At 34.3% G+C, this 16,327-nt stretch overlaps 1 protein-coding gene and 1 long non-coding RNA gene across 2 annotated transcripts; both read right to left on the bottom strand.

Annotated features, from left to right (window-relative positions):
- Positions 1 to 938: 938 nt before the first annotated feature.
- LOC110739858 lies at positions 939 to 2,193 on the bottom strand. The gene is made up of 3 exons (XR_002514934.1): positions 1,773 to 2,193; positions 1,633 to 1,695; positions 939 to 1,551 (listed from the first exon to the last, which is right to left on the bottom strand). It is a non-coding gene; the product is annotated as an uncharacterized LOC110739858 (long non-coding RNA).
- A 6,607-nt stretch (positions 2,194 to 8,800) lies between these two features.
- On the bottom strand, positions 8,801 to 10,369 carry LOC110739899 (F-box/LRR-repeat protein At3g26922-like). The gene has a single exon (XM_021920379.1). It carries the CDS (start codon positions 10,367 to 10,369, stop codon positions 8,801 to 8,803), a length of 1,569 nt encoding a protein of 522 aa, XP_021776071.1.
- Positions 10,370 to 16,327: the final 5,958 nt, after the last annotated feature.

The following is a 16,327-nucleotide window of genomic DNA, read 5'->3' as shown; positions in this document are numbered from 1 at the left end:
TCGTACAGTGGTTGCTCAGCAACCTTTAAAAGCTCTTGAAATGCTTTTTCTTGAGCATTTGGCTCTTCATCTGAACCACTATGACCATCGTCATCTGATGGTTCATGATTACTCCCAAGAGGATCAAGAACCATTTCATGGTAAGGATTTGGTTGCTCTACACTTGATGTAGGGAACCCTTCACCATGAGACACCCACTCATAATATATACTTAGGTATAAACCTCTTCTTGTACAAATGAAGTTTTACTGTGTTTGCATCATGAAGAGGTCTATTCTTACATAACGGACACGGGCATCTAACTTCATCTATGCCCCGGCTCTCAGGATTTGCTTTACAAAACTAAATGAATTGTTCAACCCCTTCCACAAACTCTGCCCTAAGGTTATGACCATCATATCTATCATACATCCACCAACGCTCTTTCCTTTTCATGGCGACAAGTTCTACAACATTATGACAAATAAATCACATTAATCATTCACAATCATCTTATATACATTACAATCATTGTATAATGTGCAATTAGAATCTAAATGGTATCCGAAGGTCCTTATCACTTCAACCTAACCCATCCTTCAACATCTAACCCCACTAGTGAATGTATGGCTTATGTTTGATTCTACATAAAATCCGGCAGCATTTCCCATGAGTTCTCCAAGTACACGATGTGAGCTCTTTTAAACTTACATATGTACCCGGAGAACAACATAGGAAACAACATCGAAGGATATTACGTATAATCAAAAGCATAGCATACATTCACTACCTTAGCAAGATTAAATGTACCGGGGACTATTCAAGTCATAGTTCTAAAGAATATGACTTGAACGGGTATCTAGCCATATGATGATGCAAATAAAATCATTTACACATCTAAAAATATGACATAATTAAGAACATAAATCAATTCTATTTTAATCATCAACACATTTAACCATTTTAATCAAGGGTTATTATCATGTAATTAGTTTCGAAAAGCTAAAACAAATCTATTAATCATTCTTAAGTAACAATTAAGAATTTCACTTAAACAATTACACAATGTTAATAAATGAAAATCATAAAGCTTATAATTAAAAAAAAATTATGTAACATATATCCAAGGGAACTTTTCACATTCCTACCATCACACACACACACAAAAAAGCCAAGCCACGTGAAGATATGCAAGGATTAACTCTTCAATGCAAGTAGTTGAATTAATGATTTTGAAATCATGTATTCACTTTGTGCATGCACCAGGCATCAATAATCTATGCATTTACAGTTTGAATAACCATCGACTACAAGTGATAACAAAATGAAACAGACAACAGTTTTAGCTCAAAGAATTCCTGATTTTCAAAAATCAAAACATAATATCTAAGGATCTAAATCCATATTTTTATAACACAGCAATGAACATAACCCAAAACACAAAATTATACAAGTATTCAAATGGAAGTTAGGGTTTGTAGAGAACTTAAAGAAATTAAAAGAAGACATACCTGGGTGGCGGCGACGGAAAAAGGAGCAGGCTCGGGCAGTACGGATGGCCGGCGTCGTGGTCTGCGAAAGTGGTGATTTGCGACCCAGAATTAGGCATTTTCACCCAAATTAAACAAAAAAAAAAGGAATTCAACAACTTACCTGCGTGGTGGCGACGAAAAAAGGAGGAGTAACGGGCAACATGGAATACCGGCGACGGTGGTCCTGCGAAGGGGGGCCCAAAAGTTAGGGTTTTCACACTAATTCAATAAATTAAAAAAAAAAGAATTCAAAGGTCTTACCGACGAGAAGCGTCGCCGGCCGGAGGAAGCCGCGTCGGTGGGAGGAGATCTTGGATGTGTGACCGCTATTCGCCTTCTTTTGTCTTCTTCGTTTTCCCCCCTTTCCTTTCTCTAACAAAATGAAACGCAGCTTCCTTTAATTTTTATTCAATTTTCAAAAACTCTCGACCAAATCTGCGTATGTATCTGCGATCGGTAAGACGATTGTAAACATTATTCTTTTTTAAATTAAATTTTATTTACGGCTGCTAGCACAGCCGCAGAATGTTATTAAACGGTCACAATTCCTAAAGTCCACGACCGGTAAATTAACAGTCTCAATAAATAAAATATTGCGTCCGTTTTGTTGACTATCGTGAATAAACGGTCGTAAATTGGCCGAATTTTAGTAGTGTCGGTATCGGCGTTTTGCAGACTCTGTTGCTACTATTGGTTTTGTTCAAAGTAAATCTGATAACTCTCTATTTATTTACCAGCAGGGCTCAAACATGGCTTATATTATGTTATATGTTGATGATATCATTCTCACATCATCATCTGATAGCTTATGGAAGCATTTTATGGCTCTTTTAATTTGGGTTTCAAACTTGGTATGAAGGATTTATGGCCCTTGAGTTATATTTTGGGCATTACTGTGACTCGTAATAATGCTTATGGTTTATTTTAATTTCAGAAGCAGTATGCTACGGAGATCATTGATCGGGCTGGCATAGCTAAGTGTAGTGCATGTGCTACTCCTGTTGATAGGGGTGGCAATTCGGGTCAACAGGTCGGGTTCGGGTCAAATTTCGGGTTATGATTAGAAACTATAAAAAAATAGTGTAAAAATTAATATTATTACGAAATATGAAATTTGGGTTAAATCGAGTCGAATTCGAGTTGTTCGGGTTTGGGTTTCTCTCAGTAACTTCGGGTCGGGTTCAGGTCGGGTTAAGGATTGCCAGCCTACCTGTTGATACCAAACCAAAACTTAGTGCTTCTAAGGACTCTCCTAATGAAGATCCCACTAAGTATCGTAGTCTTGCAGGTGCACTGCAATATCGATCTCACTTTTACACGACCTAATATTTCATATACATTGTAACAGGTCTGTCTACACATGCATGATCCGTGGAACGAGCATATGAATGCTCTTAAGCATATCTTACGCTACTTACATGGCACCTTGTCTCACGGTCTTCACTTGTATAAATCATCTTTGGGTAAGCTCATTTCATATACAGATGCAAATTGGGGTCGGGGGCCCAGATACCAGACGATCCACTCCTGGTTATTGTGTTTTCCTTGGAGGCAACTTAGTTTCATGGTCGTTGAAAAGACAACCAACCTTATCCCGTTCCAATGCAGAGGCAGAGTACCGTGGGGTTACTGATGTTGTCTTTGATTCTTGTTGGATCTTGTTACTGTGACAATGTGAGTGCTATTTACTTAGCAGGTAATTCCGTGCAACATTAATGCACCAAACACATTGAGATGGACATTCACTTCGTTCGTGAGAAAGTCGCTAAAGGCGAGATCCGAGTACTACATGTTCCTTCCCGATATCAAATTGCTGATATTTTTACTTAAGGTCTTCCGCGTGTATTATTTGATGACGTCCGGGACAACCTAAGCGTTCATGAACCTCCCGCTTCGACTACGGGGGTATGTTAGAATATATTTTGAATATATTCCAGTTTCGTATATATTTAGTTTGTCAAGTGTATATATCTCTTCCTGTTTTGTAGCTAAGTAATTGCCTAGTCTGTAGCCTTATGTTACTGCTTGTACAGTGTATATATTTCAAAGCATATCAATGAAATGGTTAACTGATTACATTCTTTCAATGAAATTTTGGGTATGATGATGTAATTCCGGAGTCTGATTGCCAAGTCCTTATCAATAGGCTCTCGAAGGGGGTGGTTTTTATGTCTGATTTTGATAGTGTGCTTGAAGATGGGTATTTTAAGTCTTTTGTTTGGTCTCATGTAAAAAAGGATGGTAATTATTAAGCCCATCACCTTGTTAATATAATGCCGTTTGGTATAGAACAGATTTACGTTAATCATTGTCCTGAAATACAGAAATAGTTGCCCCTTATATACTTTCGAACACTTTGTCCCTTGATTAATGAATATGTTAGCTCGCTTCCCTCCACCCCCACCACCCAAAAAAAAAAAAACAAAAAAAAAAAAAAAACTGCCCTCTAAAAAATCTTTAATTAAAGTTTCCCATCCAATTTGGGAAAGTGCGAAAACACTCAAACACATCCTCCTTTCGTGTCTCATTCTAATTCTGACACAAGTTCCTTCTCCCACTCGTCATTCCTTTCCCTCATTCTCCGTTTTTTTCTTTTTTCAGATCCAACCAAACCCAAAAAACCTCCATAATTCCCCCTTCAGATTTCTCAACCTCCTCCTCCAATGGGTTTCCGCCTTCTTTACGGCATCTTCTTATTCTCTCTCTCCTGCACCGCCTTCACTTTCCTCTATTTCGTCCTTAATCCCGTCTTCTACCTCACTTCCTAATCCACTTCTTGCCGGGAAATCGCTTTTCCTCCATCGTTTTCCTGGGGTATTGGCGGTTTTCCGGCGGATTCTCTTGTGCTATTCATTGAATTTGAGAGATGTGAACCGTTTGGAAGCCGGGTTTGTTATTTATTTATTTATATTTGTTTTGGTGATTGGATCTGATATTTAAGTAGAAAAAATGTTGATGTAACTATAGTTGATGATATGAATATACTATAATCTTTTATTTCTGATTTCAATTTCTAATTTGACCGTTTTGTTCTGTATTTGTAGAATCGTAGATATTGATTCAGTTTAGTTTTTTTTTATGTGATTTTGAATCTTTTGATTAAATGTTGTTCTTGCAATATCTTTGGCAAGTTTATTCAGAAGAATTGAGTTATTTTGTTATGGATTACCCGAGTTTTTCAGTGAGGGATTACTTGAGTTACTCGGGGTTACTTGAGATGATCGGATAGGGGTTACTCGGTCATGGTTTACTTGAGTTACTGGATTAGGAGTTATTTAAGAGTTATTTAAGGAGTTCGGTAAGGGGTTATTTGAGTAATTTGATTAGGGTTATTTAAGGAGTTTGATGAGGGGTTAGTTGAGGATTTTGTTAAAGATTACTTGAGGGGTTACTCAGTCAGGGTTTATTCGGGTTACTCAAGAGTTCGATCATGGATTGCTCGAGGGGTTCTTAGGTCGGGGTCACTTGAGGGGCTACTCGGGCAGGAGTAACTCGAATCACCCCTTACCGAGTAACTCGTGCCGCACGGTATAGCAGGCCGCATATAATTTATAGTCAATAATACTTCTTACATTTCTTATTAGTTGAAGCGTTTTATTTTGACGCGTAATAGATAAAAGCATAATACTCATATACCCTTATCTAACCTTATTTTACCTAACCATATACTGAACCAATGAACAAGGCCTACCACCGTACCAACTCAAGCTTTCGTCTAACCTACCGCCACCGCCACCACCGTTATCAACTCCGGCTACACAGCTTCGGCTGTGTTGATGCTCACTTTCTCTCTGCTCCGGATCTCCTTGTGTTTGGCGCTCTCGTAAGTGAAGCTTCTGGAAATACATCTATTCCCACTCCTTGTCCTCGCGGTGGCGCTCCATCTCCACGACAACAGACCAAAAGCCACCGAGTCATGGTGGTGGTGGTGTCGTAAATCGAATTCTTAGACAATCAAGGTGCTCATACGAAGTTCAATTTCAGCAACGTGAAGGTGAAATTAATTAGACCGGCGGACAACCCTGATTGCTCCTCATATGACGCTGATTACAATGGTCTTCATGGTGATTATGCGAGTCATTAATAGTTGGAGAGTGAGAGAGGAGAGAGAAATTGAGATGTTATCCATGGTGGATTGGTTATGCCATGACAGAGGAGAGAGAGAGGATGGGTAATGGAGGAGAGAGATTGGGTATATTGTGAGGAGGAAAGTAAAGTAAAGTAAGGGTTAATTTGTCATTTAACATTATGTCAACTAAAAAAAAAAACCCTTTTAAAAAAGAAATACGTGTCAACTTAAAAAAAAAACGGAGGTAGTATACTAAAATACACATGTTTTCATTAACAAATTAACAATAATATACTGGTAGTTTTTGCTGCTTGAAGTAATTGGTATGGCACTATGGCTAATCGGAATAACACTACTATGTAAAATCAAACAATCAATTTGAAAGAGGCAATCATGCATTTATAAGTCTTATGTATACTCGGCACTAAGTGTCAAATGCGACTAAATATTCCTACAATTAGCCCAAAATTGCTTTGCAAATAGTGCTTAATCAACCATTAATAAAAACAGCGATACAATACTCATACAACTAATAAAGATGAAACACTCTATGCTATTACGAATAAGGGGAATAACTGAGAACACAAGCTATGTATAATTCCCAGTGAACTAAAATTCTTCACATTTCTGATGGCAGATGTGCAAGATGATGTGATCAGTAGACTGTAATGGAAGGGTACCTTTTTCTTCTTAACGGTAGTCCTATAATATAATAAATCAGGACATTTGTGTGAACCATGGAAAAAGGTTCAGACCGTAGTTTCATTGTAGGCAAGAGCACGTAAGAAGGCCAAATAATTATTTGTGGTTAAGTCATAGACTGATCTAGGAACCATGGTGCGGTTTGGTTTGACATGTCCAACACCAGAGCTGTATGGTCGCATGTTTGAAATCTGAATCCTCCATCAGGCTAGCCGAATTGTCTCTAGTTTTAGCTATAACTGAGTGACAAAATATATGCATTAATTAATATACTAATTGAAAATGATTGAAACTATTAAAAGAGGTTTGTAGCAAAGATAAAACTAGTAGTCATTATAGCAGATCTAATGGCAGCAGGACTCCCAAGTAGGGTATGGAGCGCCTTGAGAGGCCAGTGACACCAGAAATATAGGAGCTTGCCGTCAATGTACGTACCAAAACAAACCATGTAACTCTACGAATGGGTTCTCCTATTAGAAGTAAAGCCCCAATACATGCGTAGATCACACTCACTCCTGGTGCTGTGATATCAAGCTGCTACTACATAAAAAGCAATTCAAAATACTTTAGGTTACTCTGTATTAAATTAAATAATCACATTTTCCTAAAAAAAAAAATAAAAAAAAATAATCACATGATCTTCTAATCAAATTAGAATCACAAAGAGACAATTATAATAATATTTCACATACTAATAATCAAAGAGATGTCTTATCCGCCTGAAAGAAAATCTTCAGGCGAATAAGACTGGTGATATGCACTGGTAAGTAATTTAAGGCGGATATTCCGTGGGTATATAATTCAATAGATTTTGTTTCCATCTTAGTTATGACGAGATGAAAATCAAATTATCTGCGGAAAGATACATACATTTTACACATCCATTTAAAATTTATAATAACTCAATATTCGTACTTAGATCATTGACGGCAAAATATTTATATTAGATTATATTTTATTGGCTTTTGTATTAAGGAAATATATAGAATGAGTGTGGGATCTTACCTCTTTTTTGTTGGAATGAGAAAGATGCATGAAAATAACAATTAGGTTTAAACAAAATAGAGATGCAATAGCTAATGTGAGACAGATGGAAAATGGAAGTATAATACCAATCTAATATAAAGGAGGATAACCGGATATGTTATACATACTCCATATGAAAATATTTTACTGATAGTGAATTTGAAGGCCTATGTTGTACAGGAGTAAGGAAATCATTCAACTCTAGGCTCAAGTTACTCCAAAGATAAATCATTTAGATTGCAGAATATAGCTCTTTTCTGTATTGATCCATATTCTGTACATTCTTAGATAGTTAGACCCTTAATGTTTTCATTTACGAGTGTAATTGAATGACAAACCCCCATTCTAGCACTAAAATTGTCAAACTTACTGGGATGAATAATGAATTGAGTTCATATACCATATGATCTGTGCCCATTAGCATTCTAGAAAATGCAGCAAATCTGATAGTTAAGAATGCAGAACTGAGTAAAAAGTCATATACAGAACAATCTTTTATAGCAGCCGTCTTTATAGTAACCAAAATACACTAATAATTTCTGCATCAAAACTGAGATCAGAAGCTATACTTGTGAGCGCGGCAAAACAGATTTTAAATCCTTCATGCGTACTATATGTACACGATAATATTTGTTCATTTGACAAAACACCGGCATGTCACATGCTTTTGTTTCCACTTATTAGTCTTGGTCATTCTCTCCGCCACTCTAATTATCATATCGAAAATTCTAGTGGGGTTGAAAACATTTCAGGTTTTCAGCAGCTCAAGCTGTTTCTTCCAGATATATTATAGACGAATACTAAAGAGAAAAACCAATGATTTTCTGATTCTTGAAGAGCTGAATTACATAGCTTTCATTTAAGTATGTAACACATCTAAATTTGCTGATGATCTGATCATCCTCTAAGTTGCAGCCTTTCTGTTTTAAAGACAGTTTTACGACATACTGTGTAACTGCATATCAGTTTTCTCTGAGCTTCCACAGATGTTTCACAATGACATTTATGTTCATACAATGCAGTAATGCTTTCCCTTTGGTTCATTAATACTTTATTACTTCCTATAGCTAACAAAGTATTTCTTATTCACTCCATAGGTATTAATGTAGCTGATTCAAGTATTAAGATAACCAATAATGAATTTCATTTCATTTACACAATTAAATGAGGAATACCTTGAAAGGCCATCTTTACTAGTAATCCCAGTAAAAAAAACTTAAATCATCATATAAGGAATGCAAAGAGAAAAATCAACCATATGAAATCGCGTCAACTTGGGGAACGTTCTATCTCATACATTAAACAATTCTAGCTGATTTCAGGACATTATTATCTCTTATACTAATGTAGTAAACATAACGGTAGAGAATCTGTAAAGAAGATGAGAACTAGTAAGATATAACAAAGAAATTAAAGTTGTAATACATATATAAGATCTCATGATCGATCTTAGTACACTCAATTATCTAGCATTTTCGGAAGGTAAGCACGGTTAATCTCGAGTGCAGCGCAGAATACCACAATCAAGTGCTCCAATTGTCAGTCCCTTGGTTGACACATTAACATAGTTGCCAGTAAACTTAATCTGACAATCTGAAGAACTCCTAGGAAGATTATAGAACTCGCCGCAGAGTTCCAGTTCCCTGCAAGTTTGAACTTCTTTAGACTGAATATTGTTAGGTGCAATTATAATCTCAATGGCCTTCAAAACATTTGAAACTTTCAGCAGGTATCTTATGACATCTATCTCAATTGCTTTTCCCTCGATATTCTTCAACACAATCCTTGTGATCTTTGTCGATATTGAAGCAGGAACAAAATCCAGTCCAATGCCTAACATGTCGTTGATGTCTACATCTTGATCTTCTCTTTGATATACACGCAGTATCCGTACATTAGGCAAGTATTGAAGAAGATGTACAAAGCCTTTCCAGTGATTCCGATACATGATAGCCACATTAAAATGAGTAAGCTGTTGAAATACGGGAAGACTAGGCTGACTACTATGAATCAAATTAGCGAGAATGCCTACTATGGTACCAGATATAGTAAGGCTTCTCAAAGTATTAGACATGGACTTAAGGAATTCCAATTCGTTCGTTTCCTGTAGATATTGATCGGGGGAAAGTCCTCGGTAAATAATTGCACCACCCAAAGTTGTTGGCGTCTTCTTCACAAAACTATATTTTGACAAATGATTATAGTCCTGCAAACAAATGAACTCGAGTTTTGGTGCATCTATCACAACCTGAATAGGCATAAAGCAACTATCTCTCTGTATGGATAGCCTCTTCAAATTCGGAGATATTATCTGCAAGAGAATATCATCTACCATATACTCCAGCGGCCTTCCCTCTAACTTCAGATATTCCAACAATGGGCTAAATCTGATTAAGCGAGACAAAAAATCTAATCGAAAAGATTGCATAGAGACATCAATCTTTTTCAAATTAGGAAGACAAAGTTCTACTTCATCCAATTCATGAAGAAACAATTGACCATCACACCACTTTTCGATATAAATCTCTTCCAATGATTTACATTCAGGAACATGAAGATGCAAAAAAACACCAAACCACTCATCAGTCTCCTCAAAGCGTACCTTAATCACCTTCACACGTCTTTCGAAAATGCTTCGAATCCAACCACAGAAGACCCTTTGACACATATTCTGAACGGGGAGCAGGAGATTTTGTCGAAACACAATATCATCCCCTGCACCGAATTTCTCCAACGGAAAAGGGATATATATGTCAAACACATCAATAACAGGGGAAGTGAGTTGTGCTACTATACCTTCACTGTTAGGCAAGAAGCGATAATTTGTGACGTCGAAATAGTCCTTGTCGATACGAACAGAAGTGACTTGAGTCCAAAGATTGCACCATCGGTGGGATAAAATGCCGGTGACAACGGCCGAGTGGATAGGAAGAAGAGACAAGATATCGACAAGGAGGGCGGTTGGAAGAGAGCTCAATCTGTCTTCTCGCTCTTCGCCATTCCTGTCGGAATTGAGCATTCTCTGCATCTTGATGCCTCCCTCTACCGGATTATCAGACATTTTTGTAGTTTTGAGAGTTTGAGAGAAGTTTTGAAAATGTGATTAGCGGCTAGATTATTACAAGGGTTTAGTGTGTTGAATTTGTTTTGAGAATTCTGTAAATCTTATAGTGTCAAATTCATGCTGAAGTGTCATTGTTATCCTGTGAGATTTGATATCAAATGAGATTTTGAAGGTAAAAATCGAATAGGATCAACATTATTAGGGTGGTGACTTGATTTCTTTCCTATTTAGTTGATTGCTTTAGGCCTTGTTAAGTAACCTTATTTTAGGACCTCACTACAAAGTACTTATTTCAAATCAGATCAGAAAAAATAAGTTTAAATTAGATTAGATCGGGAAAAAAAATTATAATATAATTTATCGTTTTATGTATGATTTGTAATTGTTAAATATCTTCATTTTCGTAATGAAAAAATTATAAAATATATATTAATGAAATACACATTATTACAAATTTAACAGAACCTTGCTTAATACATATTTTCATTATAAGATTAGGGTATATATAAAGTCGTTTGGTCAAATTACACAATCAATCAAATTAGAAAAAAAAAAGGTGCATATCAGAAAAAAAAAAATATGTTCAAATCAAATCAAGTTAGCAAAATTAAGGTGAAGTAAACAGTGTCTTAATAATACTCCTTGTTTTATAATAATTTATATAGTCGATATTGAATCACATATCCCAATGCATGAATTTGACCATCAATATCAATATCAATATATATTATTAAAACTCATGGCAAGACATGCTATTTTTCCATGTGTCAACAATTTTGCCATTTGGCATATGATGTGACGCCACATCATACCAGTCCATTAATGATTGAAAAACTCCATGCATTAACCTCCATGTATTAATATTTAGTTTAATTGGAAAACTATTCATATATATATGCATACCAACCTATTGAAATTTCCCTTGAAATATAACTCCTTAATAATTGCACAATAATAAAATTTGTAAGAAACTAAACATTACTCCATTTTTTTGTGCATTAATTCATAAAATAGTAATTACATAGTAAAAGATTTGATTTATATATACATTACAATTGTTATTATAGAGTAATATTTTTTTGTGCATTATGGAGTAATATATATATTGATATCAAATTTATACAAATTTGATTTATCAAAAAAAATTTCCACAACGGATTGAATTATCATTTACCCTACATTTATTAATGCAAAAAATTATTCTTATAGTCAAACCAACTCATACAAACAACAAACTACTTAAGCTACCATCTTAAAAATAAATAAATAAATAAAAAAATAAATAAAAAACACCCCACCTTTTAAGTTCTCAATGACAAACAAGCCAAAATATATGAAGTTCGATTAAAGTAATAAATTTATAAAGACCCAGGGCATCGCCCGGGCCAATAACTAGTTTATTATGATTGAACATTAATAAAAATTATTAAAAGTTAATATTTTAGAACTTTACAGTATATACTTCAAAACATTTTACATGATATTAATCATTTCATACATTACTCAAAAGATACAATATACAGTGTTCAAAGTGTGTCAATTATTATGGAAAGGAGGGTGTATGATAAATTTCATTTATTTCATAATAATTGACACAATTTGACTTTTTTCACTATTATTATAATTGTACTAACTTTAATTATACTCTTGTACTAATGTATTGAAAACTAATTAGATAATGAAATATGTTGTTAAATAGTTAATACTCTTATTAGTATAAAGTTTCATGATATCAACTGTTTTATAATTTGTATAATAATAATAATAATAATAATAATAATAATAATAAAATAATAATAATAATAATAATATTATTATTATTATTATTATTATTATTATTATTATTATTATTATTATTATAGTCAAAGTAGTATATTGAAATGTATGTCACATTTGACTATATCGTTACTAAGAACAGAGGTAATAAAAATTATTATTTCCAGTAGAATTTTATTGAAAAATATATTTATTATTTTTTATAAAGGTAAAGCGAGAATAATTATACAAAATAGTATAGATAAAAAAAAAACCGTAAATCACATGAGTTTCCCCTTCAACTTTTAATTATCAAGTTCAGGATAGCTTTCCCCATTATATAATTAAAAAGAAGTTTAAGGGTTGTTTAATTTACATCACTTTATTTTTGCTGAACTAATACTATTTTTTGAACTAAAATTATTTTTGTTGAACTTGAATTATTTTTTTAAAAATTATTTTTAGATTGAAATATATTTTTAATAATTCTCTATTATATATGTTCAATAAAGTTACTAGTTTTTATTGAATTGAAATTATTTTTACTGAACAAAACTTATTGTTACTAAATTGAAATATTTTGGCTAAAGTGTAATTATTTTTACTTTATTAAGGTGAAGAGATATGGCCTTAAAAAACAAATTTTTCCCCGTAAAGTTGAGTTGTCTATAGTCAATAATACAACTATTATCAGTCTTACTTAAATAAATTAATAAGACCATTTAAACGGAGGCACTAAAAACTTTATGCTTAAGATTATATTTCTTCTGGTTATTTTTTTTATTATTAATTAGTGCACGTTTGCACTATTCACTTGACCTACTTTGATCAATATTTGTGGATACTTATTGAAATTGTTTCAATAATTTTTATTTATTAATATTCAATTGTTAAAATTTATATTTATTGATAATTAAAGATAATATTGTTCAAAGTTCTGCATCAATACATATACCAAGTCCCAATAATGCGCTTTACAAAAATCAGAGAAAGTACTCCCAATGATTCAAACTTAGTGCTTCACTTTGATCAAAGCAAAACTTGACATATACTCCCTTCAATTTGCTAAGTTTTAGTTAGTTATTTTATACCTACGCAAAACAATGCAAAGAAAAGTGGAAATAGAGACCATGTAGATATGTTGGTGGTACGTTTGTGTTAAGGAGAGGGATACATGAGATAGATACAGAGTAAGAGATTTATAAAATAAAATTAGGATCCACAAAGTGTTGTTGTTGATGTTAAAATTTTTAATAATAAGTTGTCATAAAAAGGAATAAAACAAAAGTTTCTAAGAATTAGAAGAACTGAAATTGAATAGAACTTAGGAAAATGGAGGGGATAACTTTTTATTTTTTAATCATCAATGCTCCCTCCCTTTCAAAATAAATGTCTCATTTTGATTTTTGCACTATATACATGACAGACTAAAGTCGTATCACCTAATCAAAAGTAATTTCTAAAACCGCTATCTAATAATAGAAAGGGAAATAGGGTCGATTCCACATGAAAACAACGTTCTTCTATTCCTAATTAATTATTATAATCTAGATTATTAGGGAACAAGTAAGATTGTGGCAATTATACTATGACAATAATTAAATAAGGGAAAAATCAATAATAAAAGGCCTAGGGTCACAGGTTCACCAATAATTAATACTCCGAGATAAAACATAACAATCAACAATTAATATTGCAAACATAACATGATTAACAGGTTCTCAAAATTTATTAATCAACATATACCTAACAACTCTATGCACAAAGGTCGGAAGGTTTTCAAAGCCTGTAATGTAAGGCTTAGGTAAAGGGTAGGAAAATTTTGGGAAAATGTGAGAGCAAAGCGATGCTTAAGGGAGCTAAATCCTAATAAAAACAAGATTAAAAATAAATAATGACCGATCATCTCCACAATAACTCAACTTAATGCTGCAAAAAGTCACCAAACAACTAACCCAATATATTACAAATTTTCCAACACTTACAACTTCACTCATATATACAAAATATAACATTATAGAACTTGAGTGAACAAACAAACTTTGAAAATTTTTCTTTTCTTTTCTTTTCTTTCTTGAAACTTTTTTCTTTTCTTTTCTTTTGAGCAACCTTCATTAGAAAACTTGAACATTGAAACAATTTTTTTCTTTTGCTCTTTTTTTTTTCTTTTTATCTCACATTGGAATTTTTCAACTTTGAACAACAATTTCTCATTTTTTTCCAATCACAATATCAAAAGAAAAAATTACTCCTCTTATTCACCCATATTAGAATAATTATGTGCACACTACAACTCCCTCACCTCACTAACTAATAGCTCCCACAAGCCAAGCTTGAGACTAGTAACCAATGGGGCAAAATAGGCTTGTAATGTTGCTAAATAAACAATGAAAAGTCAAGGCAACAACATGGGTAGCAAGAAGGGAACAAATGCATCTAAAATCGTTTGAAGACCACCTAAAAGAACAAACGCCTTCGTCCTCCTCATTGTGCATATGACCAGTTAGTTTTATCCTAGGGCCCTACAGGGCTAGTAATAACACCATTTGATGTAACAGAATCAGGATTAACAATTTTTTTATAATAGGTTCATCATCTTTGGGCATAGAAGGCCCATCATAGTGTGAACCACTTCTTAGGGTAATTGAATTAGCATGATCTGTAGGTTGTACAGGCTGCGATGGAAGAGCTCCATGCTGGCGAGTTTGCAGAGTAGAGGAAAGTTGCGCAATTTGATTATCTATGATTTTATTATGTGCTAGGATCGAATCAATTTGTGCATCCCTACTCTGCATCTGTTTCTGCATATTAGCTAACATTGTTTTAATTTCTGATAGGGCAGGGTCAGTAGATGGAGGTGGAGTTTGTGGTTGGGTCCTCTGGTTAAGAGATTGGTAATATTTTTGTTGTGGTTGTTGTGGGGCTTCTTCTTGTTGTTGTTGTTGTGGAGGTGAAGGTTTAGCACATTAGTACTCCGGTAGGAAAGATTTGGATGGTTCCGGAGTCCAGGATTATAAGTGTTGGAGTATGGGTTATTTTGCTTATAGGCTTGGAAGGCATTAACTTGTTCCATGGAACTCGTACAATCTTTTTCCCAATGACCTACAATTCCACAATTTTCACAAAAAGCATCAGTAGTATTATTGTTAGCAGCAGAACATTAGCTATAGAAGCAGGAATAACAGTACTAATATTATCTAATTTCTGAAAAATAGAGGTTAATTGAGCTTGCACAAATGATACGGAATCGACATTATGTTTCCCTTTGTTTGCAAAGCCTCTAGGATTCCCATGTTAGGAATTATGAATTTCCATCTCTTCGATAACTATTCCTGCTACATCTTCTTGAAGATTCATAAATCTTCCATTAGCTGCTGAGTCTAGGATTGATCTGGATGAATTTCTAAGTCCATTGTAGAAGGCTTGGATTATATGCCACTGTGCGAGCCCATGATGGGGGCATTCTCTCTGCAAATCCTTAAAGCTTTCCCAAGCTTCATACAAGATTCATCAGCTTCTTGGGCAAAATTTTGGATCAAACTCCTTAACAAAGTTGTCCTGTCTGTAGGGTAATATTTATTAAAGAAATTCATAGTAAGAGAATTCCAGTCATACCAAGGGCAGTCCTATTTAATCCATTATACCACAATTTAGCTTTACCACATAAAGAAAAGGGAAAAAGAATCTCCTTAATTTGGTCCTGCATGACCCCAGCTTGTCTGATGGTATTGCAATATTGGCAAAAGTCCAATATATGAAGATTTGGATCTTCACCCTTAGCTCCGCTGAATTGATTCCTTTCGATCATAGTGATAAACTAGGGTTTAATTTCGAATTGTACTCCTTTGAGATTTGGTGTACGAGCAAGATAGTGATAAACTAGGGTTTAATTTCGAATTGTACTCCTTCGAGATTTGGTGTAGGAGCAAGATGTGGGAAATCTGTCAGGGATGGCTGCGAATAATCGTTGATCTTGCAAGGTGGTGGTGGTGGATTCGCCATCTCTGATTCTGGTTCTGAAGAAACTTCTGTGTCGTTAGAATCAGATGGGGGTTCCGAAGATATATTGCCCTCGGAAGTAGCTCGTACTTGTCTAAAAAGGTTCTTCTATCTATGAAAAGAACGTTCGATTTCAGGATCGAATGGAATGCAACCTGATCTAAAACTCCTGGGCATAAACACAGAACTAAACAAACAAAT

The sequence above is a fragment of the Chenopodium quinoa genome, unplaced genomic scaffold, assembly GCF_001683475.1.
Source record: "Chenopodium quinoa cultivar QQ74 unplaced genomic scaffold, ASM168347v1, whole genome shotgun sequence".
Classification (NCBI taxonomy): Eukaryota; Viridiplantae; Streptophyta; class Magnoliopsida; order Caryophyllales; family Amaranthaceae; genus Chenopodium; species Chenopodium quinoa.
The sequence above is the reverse complement of the archived record's forward strand: the minus strand, read 5'-3'. Positions and strand labels throughout refer to the sequence as shown.